Genomic DNA, 20,622 nt, shown 5'->3' on the forward strand with positions numbered 1-20,622 from the left:
TTTTTTTTTTTTTTTTTTTTTGAGACGGAGTCTCGCTGTGTCGCCCCCAGGGTGGAGTACAGTGGCCGGATCTCAGCTCACTGCAAGCTCCGCCTCCCGGGTTTTTACGCCATTCTCCTGCCTCAGCCTCCTGAGTAGCTGGGACTACAGGCGCCCGCCACCTCGCCCGGCTAGTTTTTGTATTTTTTAGTATAGACGGGGTTTCACCGTGTTAGCCAGGATGGTCTCGAACTCCTGACCTCGTGATCCGCCCGTCTCGGCCTCCCAAAGTGCTGGGATTACAGGCTTGAGCCACCGCGCCCGGCCGAGAGCCAATCTTTAATGAACAGAGCTGATCAGACAAGGGCCCGCCACCTTCTGCCAGCCTACCGTCTGGTGGTCTGCCTGCCTCATGAATTCCCACCATCATCTGCAGAAACGTCTACCCACACGCAGTGGCTCTATTTTGAAGGATATGTCTCAGTCTCAGTTCCCTCCAGGTGCAGCACCAACTCCCCACCACCACTCACTAGTTAAGGTGGCATTTGCAGTTTCAGAACTGGTTGCTTACTTATTCAGAATTGGAGGAAAAGGTGAGCTCTGAAATGCAAGAGTAAAAAAGTGAAGAAACTCATTTTTCTCTAAAAACAGAAAATAAAGGAGTTAAAATACACAAAAACGCAACCGAAATCTCTGAATGTAATTCACACTCTAGTATGCTCTTTTTAAAAAAGACAAAAGCACAGAAGCATGCATAAAGCATTCTTTGTAAGCTACTCTTTGCTTACTAATAACAAATGTAGGTAAATTGGGCAGATGTAAATAAGGCACCACCACAATACGTGAGCGCCAACCACAGAGCCAAGATCCGCACACCTAAATATGGGAAGTTGTAAAAGACTATGACAGACTGTCACTAAAAAGCTTGTCTTCAGGAATTCTGATGATTATCTGAAAAGATACTCAAAGTTCAATTTTGTTGGAGGAAGCAATAAGGAAGGGGGATGTGTATGTCAGAGATGGGCGCGGGTATGCGTGTGGGTAATGTATAGAGTAGGTTAAAGGGACGTAGAAAATATTTCCAAAGGTACAAGTTTAGCATGAGGGACTTCCCTCACAGGAAAGACACCTGGTGTTTTATATGTCCTTCTGAACACGGGCAGGGTATTTCTATGAAGTTACAAAGCTGCAAATCCCGTTCTCATGTGCAGCACCACAGGTTTTGCTTTCAAATATCTGCAGGTGCATCCTCCTGCATTCATTAAACTAAGGGTTTTCCTTTTCTGTGCTAGACCCACCGTTTCCACCACGCTCTCCACCTGATTCACAGAAGGGGTTCTAAGACCGTCAGGTCGGGGAGGTCCCAACCATCTTCTGTAAACCAGATCAGGAAGGCCTGGGGATTCCGGCTGCGCACAGACGAGGTGAAGGCTCGGGCTGCCCAAGTGACACACCTGTAGGCGGATTCGGAAACGCGTGCTCTCGAGCCGGAGGCGGAGCCCCCAGACTCAGACCGACCCCCCAGAACAAGGCGGCCTTGCCCGAGGCGTCAAGGCTTTCTAGGCCCGCTTCTAAAAGCTGTGTACAATGGAGACTCCTGGAATAGGCACATATCTCTACTGTAATCAGAACGAGATGTAACATCTAAGACGCAGGACAGGGCTCCGGCAAACACACGCTGGGGGAACGTGAAAGAAAGGGCCAAACTACGCAGCTGATCCTCAGAGACCAAAGACTACGATTCCCAGCATTCAATGCAGTGTACCCCCTAGGACATTGCATGTCGGGAGCTGTAGTTTCTCACCACCTCCATCTGTAAGGGTTCTAGGGGGTTTTCAATCTCTCTCGTGTGTTTCTCCTTTCCGAGAAGCGCCGCCACACGAGAACGCTGGCCGCGAAAGTCGTGCTGGAATCACTCCCAACGTAACCCCAGATATAGATGGGAAAGGGTGAAGAACACGTTGCCATGGCTACCGTTTCCACTGGTCACGGAATAAACGCTCTCTAGGATCCGGAAGTAGTTCCGCCGCGACCTCTCGAAAAAGATGGATGTGTTCTGTGCTTACATTCATTGGACGGTTGCCCTTAGAGGCCACAGCCGCCCAAGCAAAGGGGCGGTCCCACGTGTGAGGGGCCCGCGGAGCCATTTGATTGGAGAAAAGCTGCAAACCCTGACCAATCGGAAGGAGCCACGCTTCGGGCATCGGTCACCGCACTTGGACAGCTCCGATTGGTGGACTTCCGTCCCCCCCACGAATCCCCATTGGGTGCCGTGGGTGCGTGGTGCGGCGCGATTGGTGGGTTCATGTTTCCCGTCCCCCGCCCTCGAGAAGTGGGGGTGAAAAGCGGCCCGACCTGCTTGGGGTGTAGTGGGCGGACCGCGCGGCTGGAGGTGTGAGGATCCGAGCTTAGGGGTGGGGGTGGAGGCGGCTCCTGCGATCGAAAGGGACTTGAGACTCACCGGCCGCACGCCATGAGGGCCCTGTGGGTGCTGGGCCTCTGCTGCGTCCTGCTGACCTTCGGTGAGTGATCCTGGAGGAGCAGACGTCCCCCCTCTACACACGCGGCCGCTTCTCGAAGGTTCTGGGGGCGTTGAACCTGGGAGGGGGGATCCGGAGGCCTGCGGTGGGCCAAGGGACGTCACCTTTCCTCGAAAGAGGGCCAGGGGATTACGTTTATTCTCTTCCTCCTCTGGAAATAATAAAAGAGAGCAGAATCATCTAACTCCCCTACAGATCTAATAATATCTCGCCCGGAGGTCTCAGCGACCTCGGGGTGGGGCCTCTCTGGGGCTCTGGCTCCCCCGGGAGCTGTGAGAGTCCCTCCCCCCTCCCCGCCCGGAGGACTTTTTCGGCCACCGCTACCTTCGGCCATCCCAGCTTTCCCGTCCCGTAATTCCCCACACTCCGACTCCTCGCAAGCGCGTGTCCTTTCTTAAGAAGATGCTGGCTTGGGAGCGTGAGGCCTGGGGCCAGCGGAATGGCAGTGTCAGCGTGTTTGATTCGGTTTTGCTGGAGCTCGGTTCTTAACATTTCGCCCCCTTCTCATGCCTCTGGGCTCAATTTCAGTTCCTCTCGCCAGAGATTGCATAAATCCTATTTGCATTCTGACCTGTGATAACGAAGGCCGAAGTTTTGGTTTGGTCAGTTGGGAGGCCTTGGCCTGCGCGCAACACGTGTGGTTGTAGAAGAGACCTGGTATCAGTCTGGTTAACGTTATTTATAAATGATCGGAGACACACCGTTCAGAAGTGGTGACTACCTCAGTATTTCAGAATCTACTGGGGACCTCGACATCAGAACTTAAATAGATGTGCTGTCTTGGCTTTACCTTGGGTATTTAAACCAGGGAATACACTCTTTCATCCCCTCCACCCTTATTTACCAGCTGAATTTTGCAACCCCTACCCTTCCCTATTTGATCATCCTCCTTGGAGAAGTGCGATGTTGAAGACTGTTCCCGTGTTAAATCTTCAGGGTCGGTCAGAGCTGACGATGAAGTTGATGTGGATGGTACAGTAGAAGAGGATCTGGGTAAAAGTAGAGAAGGCTCAAGGACGGATGATGAAGTAGTACAGAGGTTTGTGTTCATTTGAACTTACCTATACAGATAAGCCCTGTGAACCTTGTGAGTTAGGGTCACTTCTTATGTATCTCTTCTCCAAAGGTCCAGATAAAGTCTAACACCCTGTATTTAAATACCTGGTGAGTTGTGTGCATACATACCTCCTAACTTGTCCCTGGGAGTGATTAAAACTGAGTGAATTCCTTTGAAAACTATATTGCAGAATACTAGCACCACGAACTTTGTAAGACTTTAGAAAAGAGTTTCAGTTGGATTTGTATTCATTAACTGTGTACGCCGAGTAGTTTAAAAATGGGATTTCTGTCAGTTGAACAATATTTTAAAATTTGGCCTCTTGGGATTTATTGACAGTTTTGAAGTCCTCACCGTGGAGCATAAATGAGTGTGACTTTGCTTTTTAGTAGAGGAAACTTGGGGGGGTTTTTTCTGGCAATTTTAAGAACCAGGTATTTCCAGTGCAATGTTAAAGGTAGCCTACTGCTGTGCTAACATAATGAGATGGTATATCAGTAATACTTTATAAGGGTTTCCATTTTAACCCCCAAGACAATATTTAGAGGCCACTGTGCTCGCATCATAATTCCTCTAGTTTTGAAGGGAACTAAGCCATGCAATATTTGCTTATCTAACTGATTTCCTTAGAGAGGAAGAAGCTATTCAGTTGGATGGATTAAATGCATCACAAATAAGAGAACTTAGAGAGAAGTCGGAAAAGTTTGCCTTTCAAGCTGAAGTTAACAGAATGATGAAACTTATCATCAATTCATTGTATAAAAATAAAGAGGTAAGCAACATGTGGTTAGAATATTTTGTCTCTATATGGTGGCATACTTGTTTACTTAAATTTGCTTAATTTACTGCAAAAGTAATGTACTAACCGAGTAAGTAGCTAACAACCTTTATATACTTAATATGTCCAAGAATTGTTACTAGATATCTGGGAAGAAAGGGAGCGTCAGACATTTTCTTTTTCCTTTACCTCTAAATAGGTTCATGGCCTGATAATAGTTGTGAGTCTAAGGGCAGTCTCGTAAATTAAACTTCTTGCATTGCATACCTGAAGATCACTATCAGATGAGTAGTGTTACTACCCTTACCAGCTAATGTATCCCTTATAGTTGCCACAGTTCTTTGTGTAAGGAGCTATGCCTTTTTTTAATCAAAAGAATAAAGCCACTCCTATACCATAAGAAGTCTTAATTCCTTAAAGAGTGCTTTTATAAGGTACAGAGAAGAAATAAAATGGGTTTGGCATAAAATTGAATATCTTATTGTATCTTGAGGATAGTCTTAAGTGTATTACCTCTGGCTTCCATTTAGATTTTCCTGAGAGAACTGATTTCAAATGCTTCCGACGCTTTAGATAAGATACGGCTAATATCACTGACTGATGAAAATGCTCTTTCTGGAAATGAGGAACTAACAGTTAAAATTAAGGTAAGTGTAAGGCAGTTTTTCTTTCTTTTAAAGGAAAAGGAATCCTTAGAGGTAGAAGATCCCTATCAGTCAAGATAGGCTAGATTATATTGCAGTGACAAAAAACCCCCAAGCCTCAGTGGCTTGAAAGTCAGCAAACTATGGCTAAATCTGACTTGACTTGTTTTTATAAGTAGTTTTATTGGAATGCAGCCATGCCCATTGGTTTATTATCTGTGACTGCTTCTGTGTTTCAACAGCAGAGTCAAGTTGTTTTAACAGAGAACATAAGTCTCCCATAGCCTAAAATATTACTATGTGGCCCTTTACAGAAAAAGTTTGCTAGCCCTTGGCTTAAATCAGTGATCACAGTCTGCCTGTGGTCTTTGCTCTGCTTCATTCCCATGCTGGGACAGAGGCGTGGGCAGCCATCTGTAGTGTGTAGACGGTTGCCATGGTGCAGAGCAAGCTTAGAGGGTCTCATACTACTATAATTAAAGGCTCAGCCTGAAAGTAGAGCTCTCATTTACGACTCATTGGCCATTTATAACTCATTGGCCAGAACTAGTCACATGGCCTTAGCCATTCTTAAATGGAGAAAGTAGAATCCTCCTAGGTTTCTGGAAGGCAGACAGCCAGGAATATTGAGTGAGGAATATTAATGATCCATCACAGATTCCAAATAGAAGAATCATTCAAGTTGTTTTGTTTTCTATTAAAGAAATAGGCAAGACATAAAATTTTATTTTTCTTGAATTGTTTTTCTTCAAAGGTAACTTGTTTTATTTAGGTCAGCCTCTAACCCTTGACATTTAAACCAGTCTGTCCATTTGATATTAATACTTTCTCAAATACATAGATTACTTTAAGATGTACACTTTCAGAAAAGGCCATAAAAAACTATGTAGAGGAAAATATCTCAGTTTAGTTTTCTGTATTGGAATTGATGGGACCCAAAGCTGGTTAGTTCCTCAATATTTGCTTGGCGTAATGTAAATATTAAATACAACTATCTGGTTCTTGTCTTGCTTTTAGTGTGATAAGGAGAAGAACCTGCTGCATGTCACAGACACCGGTGTAGGAATGACCAGAGAAGAGTTGGTTAAGAACCTTGGTACCATAGCCAAATCTGGAACAAGCGAGTTTTTAAACAAGATGACTGAAGCACAGGAAGATGGCCAGTCAACTTCTGAATTGATTGGCCAGTTTGGTGTTGGTTTCTATTCCGCCTTCCTTGTAGCAGATAAGGTTATTGTCACATCAAAACACAACAACGATACCCAGCACATCTGGGAGTCCGACTCCAATGAATTTTCGGTAATTGCTGACCCAAGAGGAAACACTCTAGGACGGGGAACGACAATTACGTGAGTATAACCGATTCCTAATAAGAATTAATAGTCATGGTGAGGATCTTGACTCTCCAGTTCTATTCTCTGAGCAAATTACTTATTCTGGGCCTTAATTTTCCTGCCTATAAAATGAGGAAACAGAACGGTTACCATCACTTGAAGAAATGTTTGAGGACCTGCAAAGGGCCAGGCACAAAGGTTTGTGATTGCTGTTGTACGTGGAGGGTACAAAGTAGGAAATAGCAGCTCCCCCAGGGGAGAAGGCTTCTTGGGTACCCACAGAGGAGGCACGGCTTGCCAGTTTCCCAGGTTAGAAGAGTAGTTTGTCTGTGGAGCATCCTGAATAAAGGCATGCTCACTAGATGAAGAGAGTTCTCGGTGGCAGTTATGGATGGAAAGTGATGAACTTTTATTTATTTATTTTTGAGATGAAGTCTCGCTCTTTTTGCCCAGGCTGGAGTGCAATGGCACGATCTCGGCTCACTGCAACCTCTGCTTCCCGGGTTCCAGCGATTCTCCTGCCTCAGCCTCCCGAGTAGCTGGGATTACAGGCATGCGCCACCACGCCCTGCTAATTTTGTATTTTTAGTAGAGATGGGGTTTCTCCATGTTGGTCAGGCTGGTCTCAAACTCCCGACCTCACATGATCCACCCGCCTTGGCCTCCCAAAGTGCTGGGATTACAGGCGTGAGCCACCATCCCTAGCCAGAATGTGATGAACTTTTTAAGATTCTCAAGGTGTTGTGGAGGACGCAAGGAGTGGACAAGGGGGAGACTCTTTGGGGGACCATTGAAAATAGGATGAGTGATAGCAACCAGGGCTGGGGCTGCCTTGTAGAGATAAAAGGCTTAAAGAAAGTTCGTGAAAGTTGTGAAAGCTGTGGAGTAAAATGTGTCACTTAAGGATAGTTACAAGTTTTTAAATTTGAATTAAGATCCCTCTTAAGCCAATAACTGTTGTTTGTATAGTTAAGACAGAGCCAGTGTCGTACAGTAGCTCTCCTTGCTTGTAGCACTGTGATGTAGACAGGGCAGCTTTTTGCCTTTTTAAAATTTTACCATCTTGGAGATGAGGAAATTCTATTTCAGAGGTCAGTTGGCTTGCCAGCTCCTGCTAAGTGAGTAACCGAATGTGCCTACAGCTTCTATTTTTTTTTCTTAATTCAGTTTTAAATTTTCTTAACATTAAGGGAAAGAAGCACATGCTTATCATTGTGACCAACTTTCTTCATCCTAGAAAGTAACATTTCCTGTTTTTACTGCAGCAGATTTCTTTTAATGAAGACTAACTAGATGACTGCATTTTAGTACTTTTGTAACTTGTGTTCCCAATTTACCTTTCCCTGCCTTTGTCACTAACATTGATATCTCCAGGTCTCATTTGGAGGCATCACTAAGAGTTATGCCCCAGTGCCCTCTCTTTTTAAGCACTGCTAGGTGTTGGAGAAGGATAGGGAAATCATTCCTAAAGAAAAATAGACAGTGATGTCCCAAGAGGTGTTAATGTCAGGTTACTAAGAAACAGGTGAAATTATCTGGATATAAGTTCCATGAAGGCAAACATTTTGTTGAAAGCTCCATTCCCAAAGCCTAATACTTAATTGGCAGCCATTTGTATGAATAAGTGAGGTTAAACAGTGCAGTTCCATGCAGGTAAGATGGCTGGTAACAACCTATCCAATACCTAGTTTCCATGACCATGCATATCTTTTTAAAAATTTCCTTTGCCCACTTCTTAAATGTTGACATACATTTTCTCCAAGTTAAGTTTCAGCCCTTTTCTCGTTGTCCATATGATCCTTAATGTAGTCTTATCCACTGCCACGGCCTCAGGTTCCATCTCCAGTTCTCAAATTTATATTCTTAGTCTAGATCAGGAGTCAGCAAACTTTTTCTTACAAGAGCCAGCTAGTAGAAAAAAAGATTAAAGAAAAAACAACAAAAAAAGAGAAAGAGCCAGCTAGTAGAAAAAAAGATTAAAGAAAAAGCAACAAAAAAAAGAAAGAGCCAGCTAGTAGTAGATATTTTTAGTTTGTGAGCTATATGGTCTGTCACATGTCCCAACTCTGTTTAGCTTGAAAGTAGGCATAGACAGTACATAAGGATGTGTCCCAGCTCATCTCTATAATCCCAACACATTGGGAGGCTGAGGTGGGAGGATCACTTGAACCCAGGAGTTTGAGGTCAGCCTGGACAGGACAACATAGTAGGATCCCATCTCCACACACAAAAAAATAAATACAAAAATTAGCTGGGCATGGTGGTGCATGCCTGTAGTCCCAGCTACTCAGGAGGCTGAGGTAGGAGGATTGCTTGAGCTGAGCCTAGGAGGTCAAGGCTGCAGTGAGCCATCATCATGCCTGGGTGACAGAGGTCCAAAAAAAAAAAAAAAAAATTGTCCCAATAAAATTTCTAGTGGGTGCCAGTTATACAGCTATAGCTTGCCAACCCCTTGTCTAGGTCTCACTCCTGGGCTCCGTGTTCATGTGTTTAATTGCCTTTTAAATGATTCTACCTAAGATATCTAACCAGCAGCTTCTACTTGCATCCAAAACTGAACTCTTCATCCCCAAATCACTAGAACATGTGCTCTGAGACCAGCGGCCTAGTCACTCACTAGGCTTTGTTGTCATATCATGGCTACTTACTGGCCAGGTACCACTAAACTAATGAGCCTTTTGAGACAGGGAGGGAACCACAGATAGACCATTTCCATACTTAATTGGCAACACAAGTATCAAGATATGGACTGACTACTTACTGAGTGGGTTCTAGGCTGGGCACAGTGGCTCACACCTGTAATCCCCACACTGCCCGGTAGAATTTTATGTAATAGCAGAAATGTTCTATATCTGCACTTTCCATTTTGGCAACCACTAGCCACATGTGACTGTTGAGTACTTGGAATGTGGCAGCGTAACTGGAACTGAACTGTACATTTTTTTAAAATAAGTCACATGTGCCCAGTGGCTACCATTTTGAATAGTGCAGATATAAATATAAATAATCCAGATTAATTTGCTAGCTTTTCTAAGGAAAATGTTTTCATTAATTAGGAATAGTTATCTACAATATTCATTAGGTTTCTAGAATAACAGTAAGAGCTATGAGAGTGCATGACTCCATTTTTCTCCAGAATATTTCAGTGCTTTCTCACCTTGAGAAATGTAAACAAACAATCTATTCAGAAGGTTGAGGATATTTTAATTTTCTACTTAAAACTAATGTTATTCTCCACTTGAGGTAATGTAGAGGAGATTCTTCTCTTTACTGTATATGTGTTACATTTTAGCTCACAAACCCTTGTTGGTGATGGAGAGTTAACACGAATAATTAGGACATCTTGGATTACACTGAACTGCTGGCTATTACCATGATATTTAGATGAATTTATAATTGGATCTTCTAAATGTTAGGTGTCCCTAAACATCAAATTTTTCTTGCAGCCTTGTCTTAAAAGAAGAAGCATCTGATTACCTTGAATTGGATACAATTAAAAATCTCGTCAAAAAATATTCACAGTTCATAAACTTTCCTATTTATGTATGGAGCAGCAAGGTAAATCTATATTGACTAAAAACTTCTATGTATTACCTTGGCACGTGTTTAAATATTCAACACTAAAAGAATGAAGGCGGGCTGGCGCGGTGGCTCATGCTTGTAATCCCAGCAGGAGGCCGAGACAGGTGGATCACCTGAGGTCAGGAGTTTGAGACCAGCCTGGCCAACATGGTGAAACCTTGTTTCTACTAAAAATACAAAAAAATTAGCTGGGTGTGTGGTAGCACATGCCCGTAATCCCAGCTACTCAGGAGGCTGAGGCAAGAGAATTGTTTGAACCTGGGAGACGGAGGTTGCAGTGAGCCGAGGTTGCCCCACTGTACTCCAACCTGGGCAGCAAAGCAAGACTCTGTCTCCCAAAAAAAAAAAAAAAAAAAAAAATGAAGGCAAAATGTGGTCTATTATAATGTTAAGGATACTCTCAGGGTTTTCTTGCAAAAACCTATTTTTTTGAGCTGTAATGTTATGTCATATTTCTGTAGACAAAATCAGAATTGTTAAACAAATGGATTTAACCATAATTCTTCTTTTATTTCAACAGACTGAAACTGTTGAGGAGCCCATGGAGGAAGAAGAAGCAGCAAAAGAAGAGAAAGAAGAATCTGATGATGAAGCTGCAGTAGAGGAAGAAGAAGAAGAAAAGAAACCAAAAACTAAAAAAGTAAGTCTGGTTCATCTCCCTGCATAAGATACCGTTTAACATGTATACGCAAAACCAGGAAAACCCAAGTATGCACTGGCTGATTTGAAGTCAGCTTCAGTTCCAGTGCTAAGTCCATGGAGCCAGCTTTTAAAATAAGACCTTTGTTTGTATGTTGAGTACATTGTCCTGTAGAAAGTTTTAAGTATCAAACCCAGGTCATTTTTATCAATAATTTTCTGACTTTTATATATTGCCTGGGACTGGTGACTTATATGTTTGGAATTTTAAAATCTTAAAAAGCTTTCTGAGTCCTCTTTTGTCTTTTTATCATGTAGGGATTAACTATAAAAATGGTTCTCTGGCTTGCTTAGGTAGCAGAGTAAGAAGTATTGGTCATGGTGGTTGAGAAATATTTTGTAAAATGTTGGATTTCTTTAAGTCATGAAATAGGAATATGTAATATGTATTTCCTTCTAACCTCAAAACAAATATTTTCAAGAAACATTTTTGCTAGTTAAAAATAACAATAAAAAACCTTAATTGGCTTTTCATCAATTAGCAATTATCTTTTTGAATTAAATATTGAGAAAAATACTTTGCTTTTGATACAGTTGGCAGAAACCTTCCCAGATAACAGGTATCCTTTGGTGAGTTGTTTTTTTTTTTTCTTTAATCTGGAGACAGAGTCTCTGCCACTCCGGCTGGAGTGTAGTGGCATGATCGTAGCTCCCTTCATTCACCCTTGAACTCCTAGGCTTAAGCAGTCCTTTCACCTCAGCCTCCCAACTAGGTAGGCCCACAGACACATGCCACCAACAGACACACCACCATGACTGGCTAATTTTTTAAAGTTTTTTGTAGAGATGGAGGTCTTGCTATGTTGCCTGGACTGGTCTTGAACTCCTAGGCTCAAATAGTTCTCCTCCCCTAGCCTCCCAAAGTGCTAGGATTACAGGCGTGAGCCACCACACCGGGCCTCTGGTGCTTTACATAGTCTTTTGAAATCTACTGAAGCCATGGTTACTGCTCGGATAACCTTGGTGACTGCTAAGAGAGACTAATCAAATACTATAATAACTTCAGGTTGAAAAAACTGTCTGGGACTGGGAACTTATGAATGATATCAAACCAATATGGCAGAGACCATCAAAAGAAGTAGAAGAAGATGAATACAAAGCTTTCTACAAATCATTTTCAAAGGTAAATATAATTCCCTAGCTTCTGGTTATTAATGAATCTCCCTATTAGTTTAATTGTGTATGGTATGTGACCATTGAATATGAGATGGTCCATTCCCATTTTTTCCCAGAGAGAAAATTCAAAAAAAGACCTTTAGGCCAACTATAATACGTCTGCTTCTGGTTTATTGACTTACTCGTAAGTAAAATCACATTTATGAACCTTTGAGATTGATATATCAGTAGAGATGGTCTTTGAGAGTAATTGGTTTCCAGAACACACCATTTTTACTTAAGTTGAATTATTATGCTCATCACTACTTCAAAATTGCTGCAGTTACTAAAATTCATCCTAGCTCTTGGTTAATGTAATAGTGAAACATTACAAAATCAAGAATGTTTGAAACAGTTTTATGGCTGTTTAAACACAATTGGTTTCCTTTTTATTGCTGTGTATTTTGTAATACGTGGTTTTTTAAAAAAAAATTATTTCGAGAAGGCATCTGTAGGCTTCACCAGCTTGCCAAGGGTTTTGTGTGACAAAAAAAGATTAAGAACCACCTACACAGGTAGATGTGTGATTTCCACCACCAAACCCGTAAAACATGAAATCATGTTGTTAAGTGGCTTTTAATATAATCTTTAAAGAGCTTGCTTATGACATCAAACACTTATTGTGAGATCCTATGCCTAGGAATAATTACCAAATTTATGTTTCCTTGCCTGGTTGTTTTTTTTTTTTTCCTTTTACTGATCCCTTCTTGTAACTCTTAAGAATGTAAAACTAGCATTGATAAAGGTTGTTTCAAGTTAAAGTTTCCCCAGCAGCATTTGGTACAAGTAGTAGAATGCTCTAGTGGACTTAACCATAGCTAAATAAAACCTAATATTCTGTGTCTGTATTTGTTCTTTTCTCTATCCCATATCCTTTAAATTTCAACTCTTTAAAACACTGTCAGTTCTGCCTTCGATTTCCATAAACTCTAAAGTCCTAGAGTCTATAAACTTACTTTATATAAGGCAGCTGTATTAGAAATATAATTAATGTGAGCCACACATGATTTTAAATTTTTTAGAAGCCATACAAAAAAAGGAACCATGAAATGTTAATAGTATAATTTATTTAACCCAGCGTACTCCAAATAGTAGTATTTCAACACATAATCAATATACAAACTAATAATGAGACATTTTACATCCTTTTTAAACTTTGTACTGTGCCTTCAAAATGTATTTTACACTTAACAGCACATCTGAATTTGAACTAGCTACATTTCAGTGCTTAATAGCCATTTATGTGGTATAGTAATAGATAATGCAGATCAAGAGAATTTCTGACTTTGTTTTACAGGTATTTACATATATCTTTGTAGCACTACTAGAGCTAAGTTCCATGGAAGAAACATGTTCTTGAGTACTTACTGTAGTTCAAGGGCACACTGAAGTGTTGTATATAATTTTGTCATTTAGGCAGGGTGGTGGTTTTCCTATTCATTTCTCTCATACATAAGAAACATAAACTTATCCATCCTTCCGCAAGTTTAGGAAATAATGTTATTGACAATCATCATCAAAACAACCGTATCTAGTGAATTAGAATTGTAATCCTAGTCATTTCTTCATTCCACCCTTTTCTTTCTCTTTTTTTTTTTCCCCTCACAGTTAAGGGAAATTTTTTGTTAGTTAACTGCTAAACTGAATGTGTACCACATAGTACATTGCTTAGTTCTTGCACTGCTTTTCTACTGTGTCATTTGAATGACTAAGATACCACCTTTCCACAGGAAAGTGATGACCCCATGGCTTACATTCACTTTACCGCTGAAGGGGAAGTTACCTTCAAATCAATTTTATTTGTACCCACATCTGCTCCACGTGGTCTGTTTGACGAATATGGATCTAAAAAGAGTGATTACATTAAGGTGAGTTTTTAAGTAGTACATACTGTGTTTAAAATGTGAAAGTTTAATTTCCAGAAAGTGACTTTTTTGTGGTCTCTTTAGCTCTATGTGCGCCGTGTATTCATCACAGACGACTTCCATGATATGATGCCTAAGTACCTTAATTTTGTCAAGGGTGTGGTAAGTATCTGAAGTTTGGGAGAAGGGGTGATTGTTGTGCCAGGGGTCTGGCAGTGTAGAGTGTGTGTTTGGCTTTGCTTTCTTCCAGTGGTTTTATTGCTCACTGAACTTTCTTTTGCCATCTGAAGGTGGACTCAGATGATCTGCCCTTGAATGTTTCCCGCGAGACTCTTCAGCAACATAAACTGCTTAAGGTAAATGTCTCTAGGAAGAAACTGTCCACTTGGCTGTTTGATTGGGGTTCGGAGAACAGACTCCATTTGTGGAGTAACCACATTTTGGGTCTGGTCCGTGATTCTTCAGATGAACTTCCTTTCATTCTGGGCTTATCAGATCCTAAGAATCTGATTCTTTTTCTCCCAACATTTAATAACAAAGTTTCAAACATCTAGAAAAAATTAAAGAATTGTACAGTGAACACCCATATAGGCCCACTGCCTGGTCCAGGATTAACATTTTGTCATCCAGACTTGATCACATAACCACCTCTTTATCAAGCCTTTCATTAAACCCTTCCCCTCCAATACTTCCACAATTAGAAGACTCTTCAGTTTTTAAAAGTATTTGAAAGTAGCATATTTGTTCACTTCATTTAGATCCTAGAGAGAGAGAATATCAGTGAGTCCTAAGGTTAGAATGTCAACATTAAGGCAATCTTGTGGCTGTTTGCACAGACAGCTGAGTTTCAGCCCAGTCTGAATGCATAGGAGTGCTTCACCATTTCCTGCCCCTCAATAAATGGCAATAACGATATCATCTTTGTGTCTTTCACACTCCTCCCTGGGTACCTTACATTCTCAAAAGTTTGAGATTAACTTCTCTAATCAGTTATTCTTTCATTGTGTTTAGGTAATTAGGAAGAAGCTTGTTCGTAAAACGCTGGACATGATCAAGAAGATTGCTGATGATAAATACAATGATACTTTTTGGAAAGAATTTGGTACCAACATCAAGCTTGGTGTGATTGAAGACCACTCGAATCGAACACGTCTTGCTAAACTTCTTAGGTTCCAGTCTTCTCATCATCCAACTGACATTACTAGCCTAGACCAATATGTAGAAAGAATGAAGGAAAAACAAGACAAAATCTACTTCATGGCTGGGTCCAGCAGAAAAGAGGTGAGATGAACTCTTTAAGCGTTGTCAGCCATTCTGGAATGTAGCTAGGGATTTACAGCCAACTCTTGAGGGGGAGAGAAGGAAAACTTAATTGTGTAACTGGAGTAGTTATAAGCCCTGGTCAGTCACTGGCAGGAAGATTGTTTATATTCTCTGAACCTCTTAATTCTTCACCTGTAAAATGGGATTTTAATAATGTATAAACATAGCAGCTGCTAGGATAAACAAATACACCAGGGCCAGACTTGGAAAACTCTGTGACTTCTCTTAATTTTGTAGGCTGAATCTTCTCCATTTGTTGAGCGACTTCTGAAAAAGGGCTATGAAGTTATTTACCTCACAGAACCTGTGGATGAATACTGCATTCAGGCCCTTCCTGAATTTGATGGGAAGAGGTTCCAGAATGTTGCCAAGGAAGGAGTGAAGTTTGATGAAAGTGAAAAAACTAAGGAGAGTCGTGAAGCAGTTGAGAAAGAATTTGAGCCTCTGCTGAATTGGATGAAAGATAAAGCCCTTAAGGACAAGGTATTGTGGAAATTACAATTTGTGGAAATATTAGTGTCTGCATTTAAGAGAAAGTTATTTTGTCAACAAATTAAGCTGCAGCTGGTTACTTTGTAACCATTAGAATGGTAAAAATTTAATTAATATAGTTAAATTATTGGGAGAAAGCTTAAAACTTTCCACAGTAGTTTAATATTGCTTTGTTAATAACTTAAGTTGTTACAAATTAAGTTTTATGTTTTTAAAAGCTGATATTTAAACTTCTGACTAAAAAATTCAGATTATCAAGTAAGTGCCCCTACAAATTCTCCTAAGCCTTAAGAAAAGCTATTTTTATGACCTGCTTCTGTGTTTATGATCTTAAGCGATAGTCTTAGAAAGTTGAAATAAAATTGCTGAATGACCTTACCTGTTGATATTAATTTATATGACTTGATTTCTTTTCCTAAGATTGAAAAGGCTGTGGTGTCTCAGCGCCTGACAGAATCTCCATGTGCTTTGGTGGCCAGCCAGTATGGATGGTCTGGCAACATGGAGAGAATCATGAAAGCACAAGCGTACCAAACAGGCAAGGACATCTCTACAAAGTAAGCATCCTCAGGAAAGTCCCTGCCAGGGTGTTGGCTCTTACCCAGTCTTCCTTTTGGAGACAATACCATCTTCAATACAAAGAGTAAAATTGCCTTAAATGTCTGCCACTGTCTAGTATCAGGTAGACAAGTTTACGAAGGAATTTCTCCTACATTCGATTAAGAAAAGGTCTTTAACTCATGATTTTATGATTTTATTGTATTCGATATGTAAATGGGAATTTTCTTAATGTGTTATGCATATTGTCTTTACTTTTACATTGGATTATATGCTTAGCCTAATATCTGAATTTATTTTACATTTTTAAATGTAATAGCTGCACATGAGGTTAATGACAACATTCCTCAAGTGAGTTAAGTCCATTTCAAATCACGTCCCCCACACCTCCAAGCGTTAAATTATGGGTACCCAGATAGAATGCCTCATAGAGTAAATGGTAGAGGACCTGTGAATTAACAGTATTTGAACTCAAGGGCCTGTACCTAGAGGTATAGTGAGTCTTTGGTACTCTTTATTTTCAATAAATATTTCATGTTTATGTTTTAATGTCACAGCAATGACCTTGAAAATGACTTCTTCCCTGCTTTTATTCTCTCTTGTTTCACCTGGAGTATGTTTCTGAAATGCTATCTAGTCATCATCCTTTTTTCCCAAGGCCTAGCTGAAGGATTCTTTCCTCCCTCCCCCGCCGAGACGGAGTCTTGCTCTGTCACCCACGCTAGAGTGCAGTGGCGCGATCTCTACTCACTGCAACCTCTGCCTCCTGGGTTCAAGTAATTCTCCTGTCAGCCTTCCGAGTAGCTGGGATTACAGGCGCCTGCCAGCACACCCGCTAATTTTTATATTTTTAGTAGAGACAGAGTTTCACCATGTTGGCCAGGCTGGTCTTGAACTCCTGACCTTGTGATCCACCCTCTTAGGCCTCACAAAGTGCTGGGATTACAGGCATGGGCCACTGCACCTGGCCAGGATTCTTCTTCTTAAAACCTTTTCTCAAAAAGGTAGTCTCCATTTTTGTCACAATTCTAAAATTCCATATATGTCTTATCTCTTAACTATAAATTTCATGCAGAGAATAGTGTTCTGTTTATCTGATATCCCATTGCAATAGTACAAGGACCATTTAAAACATGTCTACCTATTTCAGGAAATGATTAATTAACAGGAAGTTACCTTTCATTCAACAAACATGAACACTTATTACTATGTCCATGCACTGATGGTCACAGGTAGACATAACTTCTGTCTTTTGGAACATTTAGACTAGTGAAAATGACAAATCAAAGCCAGGCATGGTGACTCACTCCTGTTGTCCCAGCTACTCAGGAGGCTGATGCAAGAGGATCAGTTGATCCCGGGAGTTCAAGGCTGTAGTGTGCTGTAATGGCAGTGCACTCTAGCTCTAGCCTGGGTAACATAGCCAGACTCTGTCTCTTTTTTATTTAAAAAAAAAAAAAAAGACAAGTCATAATCTGAGCCCTACATAGATAATGGGTACACCAGGATAGGGATAGATGTGGTTCCTCCCGGTCCTCAGAGCTGTAAACTAGAGAAGACAGCATAATCACAATCAACAGTAAAATGCTAAGGATTTTGAACGTATATTCAAAATGCATTTGGAACTGAGTTCAGATAAAAGAAGTTAATTTTTCTTGGAATCATATTAGTGAAGGCATCGTGGAGAAGGTATTATTATTGGAGCAGCATCCAGAAGCTGCATAGATTTTTCTGAACTCAGGGAGGCAGAGCTATAATTATGGTAGTAAGAATAAGAGGGAACAAACAGGACATTAAATCAGTTCATCTGTTCAGCAGTGCTCCAGGTACTTGGGACTCATCAGTAAATAAAGTAGTTCATTTCATTTTTCATCTAACCATGTCCACTTGCTCCCTGCCCTGCTTCCCTGTTAAAAGGGAGCAATACAGGCTGGGCACGTGACTCACGTGTATAATCCCAACACTTTGGGAGGCTGAGGTGAGAGGATCACTTGAGGCCAAGAGTTCAAGACCAGCCTGTGCAATATAGTGATAACCCTGTCTCTATAAAAACTAAATAAGGAAACAGTGCAGTCATCCCTTTGTGTCCATGGGGTGTTGGTTCCAGGACATCCCATGGATACCAAAATCCAGAGTCAAGTCCCTTATATAAAGTCATGTCGTATTTGCATATAACCTACGCACATCTTGCCATGTACTTTAATCTGTAGATTACTTTTAATACCCAATGCAATGTAAGTGCTATATAAATAGCTATTATACTACATCGGGTTTTTTATTTTTTTCTTGTTTTGCACTTTCTAATATTTTCAATCCGAGGTTGGTTGACTCCGCAGATAAAGTGGACTGGAAAAGTACAGTCATCCCTAGGTATAGGAGAGGGATTGGTTCTAGGACCCCTACCAAAATCCACACATATTCTAGTCCCCCAGTCTGCCCTGTGGAACCTGTGTATATGAAGAGTTGGAGCTGTGTGTGTGCAGATTCCACATCCCAAGAATATTGTATTTTCTCTCCGAGTTTGGTTGCTGAACCTGCACATACAGAGGGTGGACTATATGTATTGGAAAGAAAATAGCATATAAGTTCAAACCTGTGGTGTTCAGGTGTCAATAGTACATTTTGATTTTTTTACCAAGAGTTGTCCTCTGTAATTATGAAAGAATAAGGGAAATGTATGAACCCTAAAATTGGATATGTTTTGTTAATGTTCATTTTTATCTCTTAACAGTTACTATGCGAGTCAGAAGAAAACATTTGAAATTAATCCCAGACACCCGCTGATCAGAGACATGCTTCGACGAATTAAGGTAGTATTACAGTAGTCCTCTTGCTTGTCTTTTAATATGAATACTTTGTATTTTTCAATATTAATCTAGTGCATCTTCTTGCATCTCAGGAAGATGAAGATGATAAAACAGTTTTGGATCTTGCTGTGGTTTTGTTTGAAACAGCAACGCTTCGGTCAGGATATCTTCTACCAGACACTAAAGCATATGGAGATAGAATAGAAAGAATGCTTCGCCTCAGTTTGAACATTGACCCTGATGCAAAGGTTTGTATCCCCAACCTTCCCACAGAGGCTGGCTGGCTTTGTTTCTGCTCTTTCGGAATAGGCCTGTAATGATTGAGGGATGTAGCTTTGAGATATTTGCCTAATTTCTACCTTTTGAAAGAATTTTATTGAATGTTTGAATCCCTGTAGTGTCAGGCACTGCACTAGGAACTAAGTCCTCCTTTTATGTCCTCTTTCCTTTTTGCCTGCCTCCTTTTGTTAGCTTGGCTGTTCATTTAGTTAGAGGATTTACTCTGTGGTTCTGAATAAACAGAAGTGGCATTAATTATGATTTTATACATTTAAATGAGCAAAGTGGAAATAAATCCAAGGCATTAATGGGCCCATAAACGTTGTGTTTAGGTGGAAGACGAGCCCGAAGAAGAACCTGAAGAGACAACAGAAGACACAACAGAAGACACAGAGCAAGACGAAGACGAAGAAATGGATGTGGGAACAGATGAAGAAGAACAAGAAACAGCAAAGGTAGAGCAAATCAAGAATGTGACTTGCATTTTCAGTTCTGGCAAAGTTAAGACAGAGTTTTAGTTCTGGCAAAGTTAAGACAGAGTTTTAGTTCTGGCAAAGTTAAGACAGAGTTTCAGTTCTGGCAAAGTTAGGACTGTGTAACTTATAGAAGTCAGACTAGCATTTAAACTGTTTCATGCACAAACCTTCTGTCAGCTAGGTTTTTTTTTCTGCTAACTTTTAATATCTTCCGGTTTTTTTTTTTTTTTAACAGGAATCTACAGCTGAAAAAGATGAATTGTAAATTATCCTCTCACCATTTGGATCCTGTGTGGAGAGGGAATGTGAAATTGACGTCATTTCTTCTGGGAGAGACTTGTTTTGGATGCCCCCCACCAATCCCCTTCTCCCCTGCACTGTAAAATGTGGGATTTTGGGTCACAGGAAGAAGTGGGTTTTTTAGTTGAATTTTTTTTAACATTCCTCATGAATGTAAATTTGTACTATTTAACTGACTATTCTTGATGTAAAATCTTGTCATGTGTATAAAAATAAAAAAGATCCCAAATACTCAGTGTCTTGACTGTCTTGCAGAGAACTACCTAATACTTGGCTGAGTTTTTTTTTTTTAATCATGTGTCTTGGGTTCTTTTCTTAGAGAAGTAACTCAGGCTTATGAAGAAAAGATTTATTTTTTACTTTTTTTGAGACCGAGTCTCACTCTTGCCCAGGCTGGAGTGCAATGGCAGCATCTCTGCTCACTGCAACCTTCTGGGTTCAAGCAATTCTCTGCCTCAGCCTTCCGAGTAGCTGGGATTACAGGTGCCCGCCACCATTCCTAGCTAATTTTTTGTATTTTCAGTAGAGACAGGGTTTCACCATCTTGGCCAGGCTGGTCTTGAACTCCTGACCTTGTGATCCACCCACCTCTGCCTCCCAAGAAAAGATTTAAAAAAAAAACAAAGGTTGAGCCAGTCATGGTGACACACACCTGTGGTCCCACCCAGCTCCTGAGGAAGCTGAGGCAAGAGGATTATTTGAACTTAGCTTGAGACTGTTGAAAAACCAGACTTCGAAAAGTCTCCCACAGGGA

At 40.8% G+C, this 20,622-nt stretch overlaps 1 protein-coding gene across 1 annotated transcript; it reads left to right on the top strand.

Annotated features, from left to right (window-relative positions):
* The first annotated feature begins 2,320 nt into the window (after positions 1 to 2,320).
* Positions 2,321 to 20,099, top strand: HSP90B1 (heat shock protein 90 beta family member 1). Its single transcript, XM_037996616.2, has 18 exons — positions 2,321 to 2,501; positions 3,456 to 3,558; positions 4,207 to 4,348; positions 4,885 to 5,001; positions 6,016 to 6,347; positions 9,779 to 9,890; positions 10,435 to 10,554; positions 11,620 to 11,736; positions 13,499 to 13,636; positions 13,718 to 13,795; positions 13,924 to 13,989; positions 14,645 to 14,914; positions 15,194 to 15,439; positions 15,869 to 16,005; positions 18,738 to 18,816; positions 18,906 to 19,061; positions 19,425 to 19,547; positions 19,804 to 20,099. Exons 1-18 carry the CDS (start codon positions 2,453 to 2,455, stop codon positions 19,831 to 19,833), a joined length of 2,415 nt encoding a protein of 804 aa, XP_037852544.1. The 5' UTR covers positions 2,321 to 2,452; the 3' UTR covers positions 19,834 to 20,099.
* The last annotated feature ends 523 nt before the right edge of the window (positions 20,100 to 20,622 follow it).

Source organism: Chlorocebus sabaeus, chromosome 11, assembly GCF_047675955.1.
Source record: "Chlorocebus sabaeus isolate Y175 chromosome 11, mChlSab1.0.hap1, whole genome shotgun sequence".
NCBI lineage: Eukaryota > Metazoa > Chordata > Mammalia > Primates > Cercopithecidae > Chlorocebus > Chlorocebus sabaeus.

Excerpts from the sequence above, each read along its gene's own strand:
- HSP90B1 (XM_037996616.2), top strand. The coding sequence starts at position 2,453 with ATGAGGGCCCTGTGGGTGCTGGGCCTCTGCTGCGTCCTGCTGACCTTC. Across the intron at positions 13,637-13,717 it reads AAAAGAGTGATTACATTAAG|CTCTATGTGCGCCGTGTATT; the intron begins GTGAGTTTTTAA and ends TGGTCTCTTTAG. Across the intron at positions 16,006-18,737 it reads GGCAAGGACATCTCTACAAA|TTACTATGCGAGTCAGAAGA; the intron begins GTAAGCATCCTC and ends ATCTCTTAACAG.